General features: G+C 49.5%; 1 protein-coding gene across 14 annotated transcripts in view; it reads left to right on the plus strand.

Annotated features, from left to right (window-relative positions):
- The first annotated feature begins 4296 nt into the window (after positions 1–4296).
- Ebf3 (EBF transcription factor 3) overlaps positions 4297–20054 on the plus strand; it is a 118126-nt gene continuing 102368 nt past the window's right edge. For 4 of the 14 annotated variants that reach the window (XM_040752416.1, XM_040752425.1, XM_040752478.1 and 1 more), the window contains exons 1-6: positions 4298–4541; positions 4647–4803; positions 5165–5228; positions 5950–6005; positions 8906–8979; positions 10600–10668. In XM_040752416.1, the coding sequence (XP_040608350.1) occupies positions 4408–4541; positions 4647–4803; positions 5165–5228; positions 5950–6005; positions 8906–8979; positions 10600–10668 (554 nt within the window). In that variant the 5' untranslated portion in view covers positions 4298–4407. Of the gene's footprint in view, positions 4542–4646; positions 4804–5164; positions 5229–5949; positions 6006–8905; positions 8980–10599; positions 10669–20054 lie in introns of all 14 variants that reach the window. The other 10 variants (XM_040752443.1, XM_040752451.1, XM_021228173.2 and 7 more) reach the window with 4 other exon arrangements.

The raw sequence follows: 20054 nt of genomic DNA on the forward strand, positions 1-20054 counted from the left end.
GGCACCGAGGATATGAGGGTAGCCAGCTCCCGAAACTCAGCCCTGGTGTTGTGGACACAAAACCGCTGACTTTGACTCCAGTGACATAGTCAGGTAGCTTGGGCCTGTGGCCCTGTGCCCCCTGGAGGCTCTGATCCTACTGGATTTGTGTATCCACTGATACTCCAGGGCCTTTTGCTTCCAGGAATTTCTGGCTGGGACTTCTCAGCACCGGAAATGTAGTTTATTACTTTTGGAAGGATGTTTGGGAGGTTGGTGGGTGCTCTGGGCTTGTGAGTCGAGCAAGAAAGGGCACAGACAAGGCGCCTTGGACACCGAGTGGATGCTGCCTCTGCGGCACCTGGTGACCTGTGTCCCTAGTGCCCTGGGATATAATTTGGTGAAAAATTGAAGGGGGTGGATCAGAGGCCAGAACCAGGCCAGCCCCCCACTCCCTTTTCAGGCTCTGCCCCACACCAAAGTGGGGGCGGGGAATAGAGTGGTATGGAGAGGTGTCTTCCTGGTGCACACTGAGCCGCTGGTGGACAGGAGACTAGGACCTAGTGGAGCGCAGCGTCCGAGACACTCAGCACCAAGTGAGCCTGTATGCAGGTTCCGGGAGGTTGGACCATCCTTCAGATTCCAGGTGATGCCTAAAGACAGTGACTTAAGGGCTGGCTGCCTTTCATGCGGCACCCGGAGCCGGGCTCTAGGGGCGGTGAGCACTGTCTCTTTAAGGTCACTGCCTGCTTCGGCACGACGTAGGAAGGACAGCTGGGCACTGGCCATCTGACTGACTCCGGCTTGACATCTGGGAGCCCACTGGTGTGTGGCACGCGAAGCGCTTGATGCTGCTATTTAAATGCAAATGCGAGGGGGCTCATTGAAGCCTCTCCCCGTAAATCCGCACAAAAGGAATACTTCCCACCCTCCAAGGAGGCGGCGGCGGCGGCGGCGGCGGCGGCAGCTCTAGGGCCACCCGTGCAAATCGCGTTGGGCGCGGGGCCCGGAGCGATCGCCGCCGCAGTCGCAGCCCGCAGGGCCCACGGTAAAGGTCGGGTCCTTCCCAACCCGGTCCCTGGACGCCCGTCTGACCCTTAGGAGGCGACTGGGAGAATGGGTTAGGTCACTGGCCGGCGCGGCTCGGCGCAACTTCCAAAGTACTAGTCAGTTCTCCGGTACAGCCCTCTTGGATTCTGGCTGCTTTAGCTAGAAACAGCGAGGTGCGGGGCGGGGCTCCTGAGAGAGGTGCTCCCAGCACCTTGCAAGACTCTGGGGATTTTGGCCGGCAGCCCCTCCCCCACAGTCTGGCTTAGGTGCTCTATCCCTTGCTGCCCATCAAATCGAAAATCTGGGGGTGGCATGGGGTGGGGGCTGCCCACCCAGGCTCCTCTGCAGCAGGCAAGGGTGGAGACCCTGCCTGGACGGCGAGACCTTGTGCTCACAGCTCAGAGCCAGCCGTAGAGTGACAAAAAAGATAAAGTTGGTGAATGATAAAGACCGTATTTTCCACGCTTTGGGTGCGCGACCAGATGATGTAGAAAATGAGCTGAAATGGATTCAGCCTCCGAGCCTGTTGTGAGACAGCTGATTCCCCCATTTCGGGCCAGATGGCTGCCGAACACAGATTTGCATTCATTTTCGCTTAATATCGTCCAAAATAGCGGGGCAGCTGCATTTGTTGTCAAAAAGGTTTAAAACCCCCTTTCTTTCTGGGGCAGGATCGTTACCTTATGTGATGGGCTTATGGAACTTTTTCTCCCCCTCTTTAGTCAACAGTATCAGATTTAGAAGGATTTGTTTTTAAACCTTCTAATTTGGTAATCAGATTTAAATCGCCTTGGCGCGTGTAATCTGAATTAAAGATACTGTAAATGATTTTAAGCATGACACTTGCCTTAGCGCAAGGACGGGCACCTACAGCCCAGGCTGGACATTTTAGGAAGTGTGCTACAAAGCAAGCATTGTATTCCTTTCCCAACTTCATCTCTGTCTAAAAAGGCACTTAGCATATTCTGTCATTGATGCTGGCCCTGTCGATCACCCTGTGTGAGCCCCCAAGCCTTGGAACACACAGAGACAAAGCGTCTCTCAACCTCACCCTCCACCCATGGCCAACTTTATTCTGTGTTGTCTTTCCAGGAGAAAAGTGTTACCTCTTGCATGGGGGTCTGCTGTGAGTGGGAAACGCAGGGCTTATTAGGAATACAGAAATTTTCTTTTAATTTATCGTGAGGAGTTTCCATACACTTTGATTTAAGGTTATTAACATTCTATAGACAGTGGCATTTTTAATATGTGGCGATCGCTTCTAAAGACTAATCTCATTACCCTCAAATAGTCATAAAATATGATTTTATTATACTTACGTATTTAATTAGACGGCCGGCCCCGTAATGGATTTTGAGATGGGACTGGCGCAACAGCTTTGATAATTCACTTATCTTTGGCAATAGTCATTAACCCCCAACACCAGCAAAATAGATTGCTTTCCAGCACATCTTTTCTCTCACCCCTTCCAAGTGGCATGTGGGGGCTCCCCAGATAACGTAAATCGGACTTCGATTTTCTCGATTAATTAAAATATTAACGTACACACGCCACCAATTCACAAAAAAAAAAAAAAAGGAAGAGCTACCCTAGGCCCGGCGGGAAGAGGCTGTCCTGCAACACTTGCACCCAGAAACCTTTTCTTTTTCTTCTTTTAAAACCAGAAGGGCCTTATTTCTCGTGGCAGGAAAGAGCCTGGGACATCTCCAGGTCTTCCCTTGGGCTTCTGTCCCGCGTCGCACAAGATCTCCTTTGAGCGGGCTGGGCGCCTGGGAACCGAATCCGGGCCGCTGCTGGATTCCCAGCTGCCCTCCCGGTTCCTCGAAACCGGGTCGGGAAGCTGTAAGGCGCTGGGCCACTCAGGCCGGGCAGCACAGAGGGCAGGGTCCCTGGCGCCCAAGGCTTGCTTTTCAGGCGGTTGGAGCTGGGGAGATCTGGCCACCACTCAGAGAGAGCGCTTAATAGGCTGGACACCAGCTCCGGGTCGCCGGAGAGGCCGAGCGCTCTTTCCGTTGGCCCAGAGAGGGCCCAGCCTTCTTTGTCACTGCCGTGCCCAAGGACAGGCCAGGGGCCTGAAGCTCCTATGGCTATCGGAGGGAGAAGGGGCATCTGAAGGAACCTGTCTCCGACGTGGACCCCGATCAGGCACTCGGCAGGCTCTGCCTGGGTAGAAAGCATGGGGCACCCAGCGGGGCTCAGATGTGGGCACACCGGTCCTGCAGCAGCCTTAGGTCTGCCTAGAAATCAGACTGAGCTGCGCCTCTTGCCCTGGTGGCGGTGGGGTGTGTGCAGCCACAGGAGGGGAGACTAGGCACCCTCTTCCCCCAGTCTGTTGTTGTCCCCCGCCTCCCCGGGAATCCCCTCGCGCGCGCCCTTCCAGCCTCTTCCTGCTGTTCCCTTTGGGACGCCCCAGGGCCAGTGCTGCCCTGGCATTTATTGTATGCATGTGGGCGACTTGGGGCGCTCCTCCTTCGGCCCATGGTGTTTTGACTGTGTGGCAGGTCTTGTGGGGAGGTATAACGGGCCAAGCAGCACTTATGCACTGACTGCGCTAGTTTCTTTGCGAGATTTATTTGGGCGGGAGGTAACTTCCTCGGCAGCGGCTGGGCTCGAGGAGTCGTGGCGCGTGGCCGGGGGCGGTGGCGGCGCTCGGTGGCGCTCGGCGGCGGCGGGGCTCGCGGGGCTCGCGGGGCTCGGGCCGGCTCGCGGCGCCGTCAGGCAGTCAGTCGGCGAGCGCGGCGGCGGCGAGGGGCGCGGCGAGGGGCGGCCGCTCCCATATATGGCACAGGCACCGCCCCCCGACGTCACCCTCTGACAGCGCCGCTCCCGGGGGCTTCGAGTTTTGGCTCCCGGGAAAGGGTCCATTCCTCGGGGAGAGAGGGCTGAGTTTTGTGCGCCTTCGTCCGCTGCGCGCGCCGCTCCAGGCCCCGCCGCGCCCCGCCTGCGCCCGGGACTGCGCCGCGGCACTCACTGCCCCGTTTATTTGTCTTTGGAGCAGGCGGGCCGCGCCAGAAGCGGGCGATCCCGCAGTGTCCTGCAGCCGCGGACGCCGCCTGGCTAGGATGACACCACGTTGAGCGCGTCTGCAAACAACAACAACAACAAGCGCCGCCGCGGCCACCGCGTTCACCGCGCCCTGCTCCTCCGAAGCGCCGCGCCGCCGCCGGTGCAGCCCGCCCGCGTCCCCGGCCGTCCGCAGCGCCCGGCCGCCGGTGTATGCCGCGCCTGCCCGGGACGGGCTGAAGCCGGCGGCGGGCCGCACCGCAGGCGCCGAGCAGGGCCAGGGCGGCCAGGGCAGCCTCCTGCCGCCGAGCCCCGAGCGCCGCCGACCGCGGACGCGCTTTCGGCCGGGAGCCGCGGCCGCCGCCAGCAGTGTTCATGTTTGGGATTCAGGAGAATATTCCGCGCGGGGGGACGACCATGAAGGAGGAGCCGCTGGGCAGCGGCATGAACCCGGTGCGCTCGTGGATGCACACGGCAGGCGTGGTGGACGCCAACACGGCCGCCCAGAGGTACGTACCGGCCGCCCCCGCGCGCCCTGGTCCCGGCCCGGCCCGGCCCCCTCCTCCGGCCAGCGCCGCGCTGCTCACCGGGCCGCTGTCCCTTTCCTCCTGCAGCGGCGTGGGGCTGGCGCGGGCGCACTTCGAGAAGCAGCCGCCTTCCAACCTCCGGAAATCCAATTTCTTCCACTTCGTTCTGGCGCTCTACGACAGGCAGGGGCAGCCGGTGGAGATCGAAAGGACCGCTTTTGTGGACTTTGTGGAGAAAGAGAAAGTAAGTGTACACTGGCGATCGCACCCTCCCTCTCCAGGAGTAGGGGGCAGTCGGTGCCCACTCACGGGGTCCGAGTGCACCCCTCGGCGGCGGGAGCGCTCTGCCCGGCGACTCCGCCGCCACGTGCGGTCTCACTGACCCCACCAAGGGCCGGGCAACTTCTCGGTGCCCTCGGACTCACTGGGGGCGAGGGGAACGCTGGGCTTGCGGCAGGAAAAGTGACATCACCGCGTAGCTGCAAGCCAGGAATCCTGCCTGCAGTGTGTGAGGCCGAGGGGCCTCGATCCTGGAGGGGGACCGGAGCGCGGTGACCGCGCCTGACGCGGCCACGCTAAATGCAATTATTTATCGTTGCTTTCAGGAGCCGAACAACGAGAAAACCAACAACGGCATTCACTACAAGCTGCAGCTACTGTACAGCAATGGTGAGTAGCGCTGCCAGCTGCCTGCCCTCTGGCCCTGTGCGCTGGCTCTCCCTTTCCGCGATGGTTACAGGACATAAAGATTTTGAGATTAAAATGACATGGGTGTAAACACGAAATCTTCTCATGGCATAGAAGGAAAACAAAACATAAACGATCGATAAGTCGATGGCACTTCACATGATTAACCGGTGGGGCTTGAAGTAGAAAGTAAAAGGGGGATCGATAAGGGCTCCTGCAGAACATCACTTTTAAGTGACTTTTTTCAATTTTGCAAATTAATGTTAATTATTGAGATGGGGGTAGCTCCATAAACCGAGCATAACTTACTTCCTGTGCACGGTTTAGAAAGAGAAGAACCCTCTAGAGGCGCTGGAAGGAGTTTGGACTCTGTTTCCATAGGTGCATTCTCTTTTCGAAAAATAAATGACCATATGGGCCCAGAGCTGCACGCAGGCCTGCTCTCCGCCAGGCAGACTTCTTAACGTCTCCAAATGCAAACCCTACGAATCCCGAGACTCTTAATTAAGAAAAGAAAAATGTCAGAGGCTACTGGGGTTTTCTGTCTCCCTCCCAATTTTGTAGGGATTGCCTTAAAGCTTTGCTGCCCCGTGGAGGCATTAGTCCCAGGCACTGGCTTGCCGAGGACCAGTTGTCCCTCTTGAGGTTCAAGCTAAAAATCTTGCTGAGAATTTCTCTGTTTTGTTTTTTTCTCCTGCCACAGGCGTCAGAACAGAGCAAGATCTCTATGTCCGCCTCATAGATTCAATGACCAAGCAGGTGAGAAAGTTTACGCCTCTGAACTCATTGTTTTGTCCTTTCTGCTGAGGTGGGGTTGTCCTAGGGCGGAGAGAGCAGACTGACAAATGGATCTCCTGTATTTGTTTTTCATTTCGCTTCCTTGACATGCTAATGAGAATTCCATATTTATTGGAATAAATGGAGCGGTTGGTACAATAGTTTATGCTGTCATTAAAGCAGGACATATATGCTTTATTAAATGACTTGCGATTGGAATCAAACTCTGTCTTAATTAATTATGGTAATTAATATTTGACAGAAAAATTTCAAGACCCCCTTGTTTATTTTTAAACATTTCTTTTTCTGCTTGGAGTAATTTCATTGATCCCTCCCCCCTGCAAAGGCAACCAACTCTGTCCCAAAGCTCATCGAGTTAAGCTCGATTAGTTATTTTCCCTCCTCCTTTCTAGTGTCATGGTCTAGTAACACGAGCCGTGTGTTTGGATTTAAAAGTTAAATGTGCTGGGGTGAAAAGTCACCTTGTTCTCCTCTAGTCCATCTTCACCTCTCAGCCCCCCATCTCCATAATTCAGAGTCTGAGCTCCAGGGGTCACTGAAACCCATCCACTGCTCTGCTCTCTCTCCCACCCTCTGTCATACCTTGTAAATAACATAATTACAAGCAGTTCCTTATTAAATTATTTAACCTGTCTTGGTCAACTTTTCTGATGATAACTATTGGCTATCAGTAATGTGATTAACTGCAGAAAAGCGCCTCATTGCTTTTTGACGGTGTTCAGTCTCTGGCTGCTAATGTTGTCCTGGGTGATGTGTTATTGTTTTAAAAACGTTGTTTCCACTTTCTTAGAACAGAGTGTTGAGTGGATATGTATAGAATTCCCAAATTAAACACACCCCGCACTGATTCCTTTGGAAATTAGAATGTATTTGTAAGCTGCACTTCACACTTGAAATGAAAGTAGCCTTTACATTTTTGATGCTAACTTTCAGAATTGTGAACCAACTGGGAAAAAGCCTTCCTCCAAGCTTCCTGCAGTCTGGCACACATGCCTCCCATTCTCTGGGCACAATCTGCACATTTTATTTCTCTTTGAAAAAGTTTGTCCTTCCCTAGGCAGACAGAGCATGAGGCTTTAATGTCTGCAGCGGCAGAGCTTTGTGGTTTTTCTCCTGGAGCAGAGAGCTGGCAGGTAAACACACAGACTGCGGTGTGCCCTTTGCCAGCCTTGCACTGATTCACAGAAGCTCTGGAACTCGGCTGCTGTTTGTCAGGCGCCCTTTATTTCCTTTGTATGTCGGGCAGAAGGTTTTGCGAATCGCTGTAGTCTAATTAGGAGGGTTTTGCAGGCGCTGCTAAGTTTCTGTGCCTCACCTACGGGAGAAGCAGGGGGCTTCGGTTAAAGTACACTTTTATTGTCCATTTCGTCTAGCATTTTTGCAGTGTACACGGTGCAGAAAATACAGGCATTTAATCTCCTCACTGACGGGGATAGGAGGAAAAAGTAAAGAAATAGCCCAGTAACTGATCAAAGAGTCAATGGCGCTGAACCGACAGTTTATGGATTTCTGTTTGTGCTACAAAATAAAAAATAAATCAAATATAAACACGGGGATCATCGGAGGACAAGCCATTCGTTCAGAAGTACTGGTGTCGCCAAGGCCGCTAGCCCAGAAGCCCCAGGCTGCTCGTTGGCCTGTGGTGACTCCTACCACTTCTGTGGTTCCGAACGGGCTGAGCTCCAGGCCGCGGACCGAGGCTAGACTCTTCCCTCTTCCCAGGAAGCCAGTCCCGGACGCCTAGCAGAAAGGGCTTTGTCCGCCTGGAAGTGCAGGAAAGTGCCGGAGGAGATTGGAAGTAATTTCCAGGGGTGGGGGGGCGGGAACTGCCGAGAGGGCAGCCCTCCCCCCTTGGAGGAATTTTCTGCCCGGAACCTGAGGCTGGCGGCCCCCGCCTCCCGCCCCTCCCCCAGTGGCCTTTTCTCCTCATCTTTGGGCGAGGCGGGCGGCGGCGAGGGCGGCCGAGCTGCGGCTCCCGGCGATGGAACCGGGCTGGGCGCCGGCGTGAGCGCACCTAGGGCTTCGCACCATCTGGCGGAGCCTCTGCTCAAAACCCACCCGAGCGTGCGCGCAGACACTGCCTTTTTACCCGAGAAAAATCATTGTTAGCACTTTGAAAATAAACACCAGATTGGCCATTAGCACTTTCTTTCCAAATATCATCGGGCGAGGAGCACGTGGCCGGCAGGCAGGGGCGCCCCGGGCCCTGGCCCTCCTGCGGGTCGTCAGCTCCCTGGCGTGGTGCGAACACGTGCGGCCGCTGTGCACGGCTTCCCGCTGATCCGGGACGCCGAACCACGCAGCCCAAGCCGCGGGCCTCCGCTAGAGCTCCGGGTGGGGTGGGGGAGAGCAGGGCGCAGGGCTGAGGGCTGCGACCCGGCCAGGGCAGCGTCTCATAGGGCGAGGAGAGTTGCTCCCGTGCCTTGAGACCTCTTGGCTTCTGTAGTCTTATCGTACTATGATCGGCTTCTTCCGACAGAGCGATTGGGCCTTAGTATAGACAATGACCGGAGGATCCCGCCTGGCTGCGATGGCCCAGGCACAAGGAGCCGGGTGGGAGTCCGTGCGCCCTCATAGGCTGCACCCTGGGCTTGGCAGATCCAGCCTTGCCCTCCCCGCAGTCCTCTGGAACCCAGGCTCGGCGTGCGCTCGTGGGAAGAGCTCGGCAAGCGGGCAGTGCGAGGCCTCTGAGGCCTGGCTCCGTGCCTAGGGTGGCAGGGTGGGAGGGTGGTCTGTTGTACCGGTCGCCTCTCCTCAGGGGCTGTGCACCTGCCACCCGCAAGGCCTGCAGCGCTCGTGGTGGTTTGGTGCCCAAGCCGCGGGCTCTGCGTGACCCCTGCCTCTGCTTGTCCCCCACGCAGGCCATCGTTTATGAAGGCCAGGACAAGAACCCGGAGATGTGCCGCGTGCTGCTGACCCACGAGATCATGTGCAGGTGAGCCCCAGGAGGCGGGCGGCCCCGGCGCCAGCCAAGTTTATGCAGGGACACTTGCAGGCGCCGGTCACCCCACCCAACTGCGAGAGAGAGGGCATCCATTGAAACCTAGTAGGCCGGAGGCCCCAGGCAGGGCCAAAGCAGCTTCCGACCTCCTTTCTCCATCAGTGATGATGGTCAGTGAGACCCGCTGCTCAGCCGAGCGAACTAATATATTGGCCGTGTCGTGGCAATATAGTATAAAAAAAAAAAAAAAGAAAGAGAGAGAGAAAGAAAACGGACCAGGGGGTGCGTCTGTCCTTGCGCGCAGGAGTCAGAGTTCACTAGGACTCATTTGACTACTTCCTTCTCCGAAGCTCGCATCCTGAGACGTCTGTTATTGATAAAAAGGAAAGCCTTTTGTACTTATTACAGAGCTCGTGTATGTGAGAATTGGATTGTGATTCTGTCAGTTAACCTCTTCCCTAGAGCAGCGATGCATCGTTCATATTGTTGTTAGATAGCGTGCCGTTACTTGAGATCTCTGTCAGAAGAGCAATTTCCCACCTGTTTTTTTTCTAACTACCACAAGAGTTTCGCCCCTACATGGCGAATAAAAACGCATCATTGACTTTGTATGTGTGGCATGTGAAATATAGTTGCAAGGAATAATAAGGAAAGGCTGTGCGGGCTTGCAGCCTACAGTAACAGGCCCCGGACTCTGAGGGGCATACTCTCCTAGGCTATGGTGCCTGTTGCCTGAATGCCACTTCTGAGCAGAGGTATTGTTACAGCACCAATATACAAAAGCTGACTTTTTCTCATATCAGGTAATAAATATAAATTACAACCAATAAAGTGGAATTTCTTTATTATCCACTTCTGCATGTACAGCAATTAACATAGAAAGCGCACAGATGTGATTTAAGCTCTAAGTGGAAGACTGTAGACTTTCTTTAATCACTTTAGCTGTCAGCTTTAAAAGGCTTTATATACTTTGCCTACCATATGGTGTTAATTTAGCTAATTTAGACATGTAACCATTATACAAGTATGCTTTTTTAAAATGCGAGAAGCATAACATTTTTGTTTCGTTTCTGCTTTAATTAAAGTTTCAATAACAGAGTTAAGGTAGGCTTAAAGAAGCGACAATAGACGTTTGCGATAGATTGATGCATGCTTTTGTGCTTATAATTAATAAATGCCCCAAAGAAATATTGGTTAGAGGTGGCATCTTGCATCTTTTCCAGAAATAACAGCTTGACAATTGGAGGTAAACAAAAGCTGAAGCTGTGAAAAGTTATTCCCCAGCCTCCAGCCTTTTCTCCTCAGTTCATTGCAAAGACAAACACCAACAGCATGTTTTCTGCATTTTAGCATCATAATTTGTATAGGAGCTCTGGCTAGCCTGCTAGTATTAATAGATGTGTTTAACTCTGCTCCTTCTGGCAGAAAGTTACAACAGAAGTTTAGCTGAAGAGCATGTGAACTCACTAGGTTGAAATTTGTCAAGCTGCCTAAGTAGGAAAACTATTTTCTTGACTCCTACCGCTTCATTGTCAGACTTTGAAAAAAAAGTTACAAGTCGGACAGAGGAAGCTGAGATGAATACTAAAAGCCATGTTTGCAATTGCCCCACAGCCGGTGCTGTGACAAGAAGAGTTGTGGCAATAGAAACGAGACGCCCTCAGACCCTGTAATCATTGACAGGTAAGGATGACTTCTTTATTTTCAAAACAAAATGGTAGCAACAAGCCAAAGTCTCTGCCTTGCTTGGTTTCCAGTGGCTCCTTAGCTTTGAGGCTGGTACTGGGCTCATCTTGTGCACTGCACCATTTGTCCGCGTGTGTTATCATGCACAGGTGGGTTGACGTGGAAACCCGGTGGCTCGCTCTGTGGGGATTCAGTAATTGCTTGCGAGTTGTCAAGGGAAGCAGTTTCATCTGCCACTGCTCTCACTGTGAGGAGCACTTTATGCCTAGAGAGTCTCTGGCTTTAAACCCAGAGATATGTCATAAAATGCTTTCTGCTAATTTGTTAACAAGTATTTCATTTTTTTGCATTATTATTTATTTATTTTTATTTTTTTTTATCTTGGATGGTCATTGAAGTTGAAGCTTGGGTGGTGGTGCTCTTGCAATCATCGCCCAGTGGTAGAATGAATTTAATCTGCTCTCAATTAGTTGCAAAATGTCTCCTAATTTTTTTCCAATTGTGGCTGTCGTTTTATGTCAAGTAGCAAATATGTAACTAACAAACCAAAGTTGTTATAATTGAAACTAATTACACATGCTGGTTACATTTCCAACATTAATTTCCATAACTAGATTAGCTATATGCATTCTTTAAGTTTGCTGTTCCTCATCTTGCCATTTATCATGTTCCTTGGGCAACGTGGCATCCTTTTAAGATACCAATCATTAGTCCTAATGGTGCTAATGTGCACTTGGCATTGCCTTAGTGGAAACAACAAAAACACTGCCACCCTCCCCTCCTGACTCACCCAGGCTATTCTGAGGAGGACAGGAGATTTCTTTCTTCCCAACAATGGGGAGCAGCAAGGGGCCCAGTGTGTGATTGACTGCAGATTTTGAAATTGGTACCCAAATCGAATAAATGTTAGACGTGTATATATGACACCAGTTTTGTGAGGCAGAGGGTTAGACTGTTTTGAAGAGGGGTTGAGTTTCAGCAGCTTTCATTACAAAGTTATCTTTTGATCATGAACTTTGCTGTCCAGGGTCTGAAAAATTAAACCCGGAAAACCCCACGAGTTAAGCCTAAAGAAGTCTGCGGCACCGGTGGGGAGCATTGCTAATGTTTAACTAGCTGGAATAGCTGTTTGCTTAGTGGAGAATGTTCGGTATCTGACAGAAGGGACAGCTCTCTTATTAGTAATCAAATAGGGCTGACCAGTTGTGGCCGTCACTCAGGCAGTTGAGAACAAGTTCAACACTTTACAGAACTGGAGCTACAGGAATCAATGTAATTATGTTGTTTCAGTGTTGTGGCTATGGAAGTCATACAGGTTTGGGTTGTTGTCTTGAGACGGAACTCATTTTATTTTATTTTTATTATTATTTTGGATGGGCTAAACGTGTACCAAACAGCCATTGGAACCTTGTCTGAGTGGGAGATGCTTGAAAAGCAGCCCATATTAGACTTTAATGCGAGACTGTGAAAATGCTTCATCTCTTCACTTGGAGATTTTAAATGTGGTTTGGTTTTAAATCATGACTTACAAGAAATATGCCATGATGGTGGAGAGGCCATGTTGGTTTGACTCACATTTTGGACACTGGTTTTTCCTACAAAACCACTTTGGATTTGTTCAGTGTGCAGCCACTTATTGAACCCTGATAGCAAATAACATCCAAGGCTGAGTGTTTAATCACATGATGGTTTCGCTTTCCTCCGACACACAAAATTTACTCTTTAATGCTCTTCTGAGGGGGGTCTCTCTTACATTTCTTTAATTAAAATATATGCAAAGACCACTCATACCTTTATAACCTAAGGGGAGTATGTGATCATTGATATTCTAGAAGCACAAGAGGAAGGGAAAAATGTAAAAACATTTGGTTAATGGGTTTACCATGTTTATTTGAATAAGGAGGATTGAAGCTCCATTTACGCTTGGCATAAATGCTTTGGAGGTCTTAATTATTGATGAAAAATCTGCTCTGCTTCTAAATTCAAAGATATGACAATTTTATAGGATTTTTAATCACCTTCCATGTTAGGGATTTTAAGGTAAGGATAGTTTTATGTGCTGACAAATACAGTGTACATTTTTAGCATTCTTAATGGCAAAATACTATTAGCATTTTGCTGCTTGCTGTAAATCCCTGTGAACTGATTGTGGTATTGGCACTATCTCCAGTTTAAGGCATATTTCTAGGAGAGGAAAAAATGAATTTAGTGTTTGCTAGGACAGCTTGTGTTAATCAAAGAGAGAGGCTCATCTTCAGCAGGCGATCTCTTTGGGGCAGTGTGGTCATTTGCAACAGAGATGTGTCTCAGTTTCATAGAGGTGATCATTTCTGTGGGGTGTGGACTGCCTCTGAAAATTAGTTGCTCCTGTGGAGTTTTTAGCCTGGGTTTCCTCTTGAGTATTGCAGAATAAAATGTCCCGTCAGGTCAGTGAGTTTACAGGTCCCTACCAGCCCTGTTCTCACTTGGTTAGTTGGCTTAAGAACTCTAGACAGTGTGCTTCGCCAGCTCCTTATGGCCTTCGGATACATTTAGGAGGTTCTGACCAGATAAAGCATATTTGTCCTGAGGATATAAACCAATAATTCCAACCTGAATTGAGATCAATGGACCCACATTTACTCCAACCCACACCAAGCTCTTCTACACGTTGAGACCGCTTTGTGTGTTATGAGAACAGGGAAGTAAGCTCCCTGCTCTGACAGGGTAATCACATTCTATAGGCCCTGATGCTGTAAATCAATTAATTACACAATTTAGTTTAGTTATCTTTCAGAAGTATTAGATACTTACAAATGGCATGGAAGACACTTCAGAGTGGGGGGGGCAGTGAGGATGTCTCCTATTAGAAATCTTTGTATTTATTGTGACGCTTTTCCTTATGTGGACTGTTTTTTCCCCACATAAAACACTGTTGGAGAAACAATTTTTTATAGTTCCATGTATTTAAAATAATATAGCAACTTGCCAAGTAGAGAAGGAATATAACATTGTAAAGGTATGGCCTGTAAGGGACAACACAGGAACATATCTGCGTACACTGAATTGACCTACAAAGAGCCAGATGCAAGGAAGGAGGCCTACCTCCTCATACCACACACACACACACACACACTCACACTCACACTCACACGGCCATGCACAGCCAAGGCACCTCACACATGCAAGTGTATGTATGCAAATGCATACACATTCACATATACATGCATGGATTTTTATGGTATTGCTGAGGAGGAAGGGAGTATTATTTTCCTTATGAAATAATGTTTTCTGGGAAAACACAAAAGCAGATGGTCTTCATTAGGAACACCCATTGTCCACATATCCCAAATATGAGCAGATAAATCTCTCCTGTTTCACCCGTACATTCCAAGGGCTGCAAGTGATTACAGGATGTCGGCGTAGCTGCTAAACCAAAACCACACTTGGGCTCACATTATTCGCCTGTGCCATCCGGGTCTGTTTCCCCAGGAGCTCTGCAAATGCCTGGGGAAGGCACATCACTTTACCATGCCCTTCCTCGCTCAGCTTGGGGAGCACTGAAACAAACACAGGGTCCAACTGTTGCAGCCTGTGGAGGACTCAGGAGCAGGGCAATGTGGCTGCCCACTCGGGCTGGCTGCGCACCATGGGCCGTGTGCAACTGAGAGCATGCTCTGCAGGGCGGTTCCAGATGGCACTGTCTCTGGCGTCCTGCTCGCTGGCATCTCTGCAGCAGGCAGTGCCCCCTCCCCAATAAATCTGGCATTAGTCTATAGAGTTTGGGAGACTTATCATTCCAAGTCTGTCCTACTTTCCTGTCTGGGAGCCAGACATCTGTTTATCCTATTTTCTTTCATACAGAGTTTGGAATGGCTGTAGTTTTTCTTTTGGGGGGGTGCATGAAGTTTTGTCATATTTAACAGCTGTTACAGAATTTCAGCCCTGTGGGCTCTGAAAATACTTTTCAGCTGACCTCAGATTTTTATACATAATTGACATTGGGTTGTAGAAAAACATTATTTGCTTAACCTCTCATTGTCTGCGATTTCACACCGTCTCTGGTCAGAGGGTGTGAGTACCAGAGATTTCAGCTCTGTGCTCTCTCTCTCTCAGCCCTCCAGAGCCACGCTTTGATTCATTTGTGTGTTTTAAGTTTACACCTTTAAAGTGATTGCAGAACGGTAGCCCAAAAGGACTGGAGGTTTTCTTTTTCTTTTTGCCTTCCCTTCTCCCTCTCTCTCTGCTCTCTCTCCTTTTTTTAGTCAACAGTGTTTCCTTTCACTTCCTGTCACAAAGGTCAAAGAGAGCCGACCTTTGCTGGCAGTCCTGCTTGCTGAATTATTCATGGGATTGACTTTTTGTCAGCACACACAGTTGTGCTCTGGGACAATTTATTCATTTACCTCATTTAAAGCTCCTTTCTGCACCTGTTCAAGTATTAATATCATGTAATTTGGGCCTAATGCCGATTTTGCTGAACACTCATTATATTTTTTATTAGCTATATTTCCAAACGATTATGTATGATTATTACCAAGCCTTACAAACAGCACTGGGTTATTCCCTAGCCCCTTACATCTTCTTGTCAGGTTGTTTTCAGAAGCAGGGTGGATAAACATTTGACCAGTCCCGATGTTTTTATTCCTACTCCATCTCCAAGCGGGGAACTTAAAGCTCCCTCCCTCATGGCCTTGCACGAGCGTGATTAAATCCAACTCGGCGAAGCTGTACAAATGCCAGCGTTTATAAGGTCAACGCTTTTGTTAAAAATGCTATGTAAATGAGGATCTGCAAAAAGGGACATTAAATAAAATTAAATTCATTGTCTTCTTTAATGTCATTTACATTTTGGCTAAGCCTCGGCCTGTCAAGGAGGATTTTAAAAATAATTTTAATTACACATCATTTAGGGAACCCAAGGTTTTCTATTCAGTAGCATTTGGATAACCTGCAAAATGGAGACCTGTTTGATAACTTCTGAAATGATGGGTTGTCATTCTGTATGCATAATGCAGCAAGAACAGCATAGTTTGCTGTTAATTTTTCCTTCTCAGTTTTCTTGAAAGTGAATATAATTATCATCAAACAGGCATTGAAACCCTGGAGTCCTCCTCTTGGCCTTGGCTGGAAAGCTGAGACACTCTTTGGTTCTGGGTCTATTTTAATACATGGGACTTCAGACGAGGGAAAATATTGGCTAGATATTTGGCAATATTAAAATGCACTTTGAGTGAATGGAGTGGCTACAAAGACTCTGATTCTAGTTGGCACGAGCCCCATTTGGCTCAGCCAGGCTCAGGTGTGAATGGCTGTTTTATTCCCTGGTATGCCAATGGAGAGAGGCAAAAAGTTCACCACATTCATTCATCCCTTAATTAAAAAAAAATACACTCCTGAAAATCAACAGAAAAGGAAGAGTAGCTTATCAGAATCACAGTGTCACCAGCGTCACTCTTTCATTTAGATAGGGCGGCACCAGAACAGTGCCCACTTTATGTGCTTTCTTCTGTGCCCACCACCTTGCCACGACTGTGCTTCAGGCATGGCACATCTGTGTACACGCCGATCCGATGGTGGGTGTCACAGTGAGTAGGATGTCAGGGCCAGCATCAGGCCTAGGGTTTACATCTCTTCTCTAGGCTGAGGAGCCCTGCAGAGATTTATGGCTGCCTGGTCTGGCTGGATAAGGCCTTACAGGGTGACCAGGCCAGGCCAGGCCAGTGGAGCTGGGTTGGAAAAGAAGCCACAGACCCACAATGACTTCCGCAGCACTCCTAACCAGCTAAGATTCTCATCAGCTCTTTCAGGGCTGAAGCTGTGTGGGGCTGCCTGTTAGGGGCAGGCAGTGGCAGGCAGCCTTTGCTATGAAAATGCAGGGTCTGAGGGAGGGGCCAGAAGGAGGGCTGTCAGAAGCGATACTCCAGGAGGGATGTTGACGCAGACCATCCCGCGCCTCTGCAGCAGCCTTATCAGGTGAAGAGCAAAGATATAGCCAGTGCCTGTAATCGTGTTAGGATGGCATGGACGAATTGGATTACCGTATGGAAAGCCGTCCAAACTCAGAGTTCTGTTACGCATGCTTACAGGAAGCAAATAATTACGCTCTGTGCACCAGAAGATAATTGGGGCTGGCCAGAGGCCTTCTCGTGACGCTGGAGAACGCAGGAGAAGCTGGCCTCCTGGAAGCATGTGGGGCACACCCAGGGAGGAGGGCGATCTTCCCCAGATATAGGTGGCTCAAGTTGATGCTATCTATAATTTTCGGTTACTTTTCAAAGATGGTGAATAATTTATCAGAATTCAAACTCACAGTAGCAACGGGAGGCATGTTGGAGGAGATAAAAATTCCAGGCTCTAATGATGGAGATTGTCGTGGCAGACAGGAAGTGATTGACAAGTGGGGGTACAGGAAGTGAGAACTGGAGGAGCTTAACCTGTACTTGGCAGAGCTGCCTTAGCTTGCACTCAGAGAAAATGAAAACCATTCACCCGTCCGCTCCAGACTGCTCGCCAGAACACACGCTCCTCCTGTTTGTTTATCTTAGTAGCAAATCTTCCAAAATGTTTGTGGTTAAAACTCTACATAATGAGACATTATGCTGGCATTATGAATGCTTTAAAATAAAAATATGGCTATCATTTAGAAAAATAAGTGGAGGGATTTTATGGGTTAAGGGTTTTCTTGTTGTACTTTATAAGCTTCTCGGACTTGGGAGTAACTAATGTTCATTGCATTCTCAAAGCTCAAGAACACTTTCTAAAACGCTTGATTCAGAAAACAGTCCGTCACATCTGCCAAGATTGTAAATGTTTTAAATTTGCCAAGCAATTGGATGAAGAGCAATATGTGTAGGGACATAGGAAAACTCTGATTTTAGTTGCTTTAGCATCCCTTATTTCTCACACCCTTAAAATAATGAAGAAAAAAAAACACCCTCAAACCTGTCTATCTGCAATTCCTTCACTGAAGGTTACTCAGTTAGAAAATATCTAGGAGGAGCCCTGTGTCTATGGATGGTGAGCATCCCCTGAAAGCAGCAGGGCCATACTGAGTGCCTTCCCGGTAATTCACTAGGAAATGAGTTTACCATGTGCAGAAAGGAAGGGGCTCCGGTGGTGTTGTTGCAGGACACAGAGCCCAGGCCCCACTAGCGGAAGAAGTCGGCTCCAGCATGTCTCTGCTGGAAGACTCAGGAGCTGCTGCACATCTGGGAGGAGTCCTCTTTTGCCCTGACAGGCGGCTCTAGTCTGCCCCACCTCTACCCCTGGCCCTCTACCCCCTGCTTGTAATTCCCAGCTTTTTCTCTTAGAAGAAAGCATTGAGGGCAAGGTGCCATGTTAAAGTAACACAACCAAACACAACTTAGGCAGTGTTCAAGGACCTCAAAACATTTGCCCTTCTGATGGCGAATTTACAAAGGAGGGAAACCATGCTTGACTTTGGAGGCTGGCCCTATGGTATAGGCTCCTATAAGGGCACAATACCTCCTTTTCTGGGGTTTTCACCAAGAGTCCAAGTTGTAGACAGTTGTACAGAGGGGATGTTCTAGACTGTATAGAAGGCAGGTCATGTCTGTGCCTGGTCAGGACCATCTGAGGGTGTCACATGTACAGCACCAGCCCAAGATTTGATTACAGGCCCAGAAATGTGCCCCACCTTCCTCAGGAGTACAGGTGGCATGGGCCAGTAGGTCATCCAACTTTGACAATGGATAGGCCCTGTCATTAGGAACAAGACAACTATAGCCCATTGGAGAGGGTGCCCCTTCCAGCCAAGTCAACTTGATCTTTCTGGTTCTGGTGAGAGATGGTCTCTGCCCTGGCTTGAGGACTTACTTCTTCCTTGAGCATCTTTTGAGACTCCCAGTGCCATAGGTTTAATAGGTGGGGTCTAAGTACTGTTCCGACAGGTCCTCACCACCCAGAATCCTATGCCCAGCTCTGTAGAATGCTGCCCGCAGGCAGAAGGGGAGTCTGGGCATTGCAGGTGGGCCCAGGGAAGCAGAGAACACAAGGCAGGGACTTTGGAGCTGCCTGACTGCGCGCCCAGACTGCTTTCCAGACCCATTTTAGGTGGACAGAGAACTGAACTGAAAGGATAAGTTCCTTTACCATTCCTCCCTGGCCCTAAGCTCCCGGGGTGAAGATTTCCTCCTGTGTATGCAACACTGGTTACAACCCAACTAATGCTGATACGTAGTAACTAACGTCCACAGATGGCTGGAGGGCTCACTGGGTGTTTTATATCCTGTGGAGTTTGACAACTGTCTGATAGCATGTATCTCTCATCATGTATCTTGCCAAAGAGTACCCTTGTCCTGGCTTTTGGCCCCAGTGTCTGTCTCTCTCTCTTCCCAAACCCATGGCACTTGCCCATTTGTCCCTGGATCCCTGCCCTTCAGGGATGCCACAGGTAGGGTCGTACTAAATATGGCAGCAGGCTTTTCAGACCAGTCACCTCCAGGAGTGGCATGCCCTGAAGTTTTCCTCCTGTCCTTTCAGAACCCACTGCTAACTCTTTGGTGGTTCTCTTCATTCTCCCCTTCTCCTCCCCCTTTAAAAGTGTCTCCCTGTCTTTGCAGTCTTGAAGCTTTGGTGTTCAGCTCGTTCATTCCTGAGCCCGTGTGCTGCCCATCATCCTTGAGAGTTGTTTGCAGGGTTCTTGCGGCTTTTGCAAGCTGCATGTCCCACTTGCCCCCCCCCGCAAGTTCTTGGCTTCTTTACAAAAAGTTAAACCATTTTAACTTTATATTAAGCATTTATTGAAGTGGTATAGCTCAATTTCACTTATTAGGGTTTTATTTCCTAAATAATACTGTTTGGAATATTTAAATCATGTAGGCCATAAAAGGAGAATGATTAAATTATTGGAAAGGCAACCCTGTGCCCCGTGGCATAAAAATGGGATGAATTCAGCATTTGGTATAGTTGTTGTTGGGTTTTTTTTTGGTTTAATAAATTAAACTACAAATTTTCCTAATTGCCAAACAAAATGTTAGGCCAGCTTTAGCCATTGCTGACAGTAAAACAGAACATAAAGCCTGCTGAGAGTTATATGTGGTATTTAATATGAGACAGAGTAATGCTTGAGCTTTTACGGTTAAGTATGAATTCACACCCACAGCATTTGTTTCACATTAGGGAAGGTTTGTAAATCAGATCAGTGTGCTGGGATGGGGTGGCCGAGTGGCCTCTCTTCCTGATATTTGGTTGTTGGACATGAGGCCAGAGATGGCTCCCCGTCCACTTCCATACTCTCAATGAAGCGATAAGCCCCATGACACCTGGAAGATTGGGTCAGGAAACAAGCTGGGGATTGGATTGGATGAACGGTGTGTCCCGACCATGAGAGGTCACCGGTCTGAGCTGGCCACTGGGCAGCAGCCATCAGTTACCCAGAC

The sequence above is a fragment of the Mesocricetus auratus genome, unplaced genomic scaffold, assembly GCF_017639785.1.
Source record: "Mesocricetus auratus isolate SY011 unplaced genomic scaffold, BCM_Maur_2.0 Super-Scaffold_4256, whole genome shotgun sequence".
Taxonomy (NCBI): domain Eukaryota; kingdom Metazoa; phylum Chordata; class Mammalia; order Rodentia; family Cricetidae; genus Mesocricetus; species Mesocricetus auratus.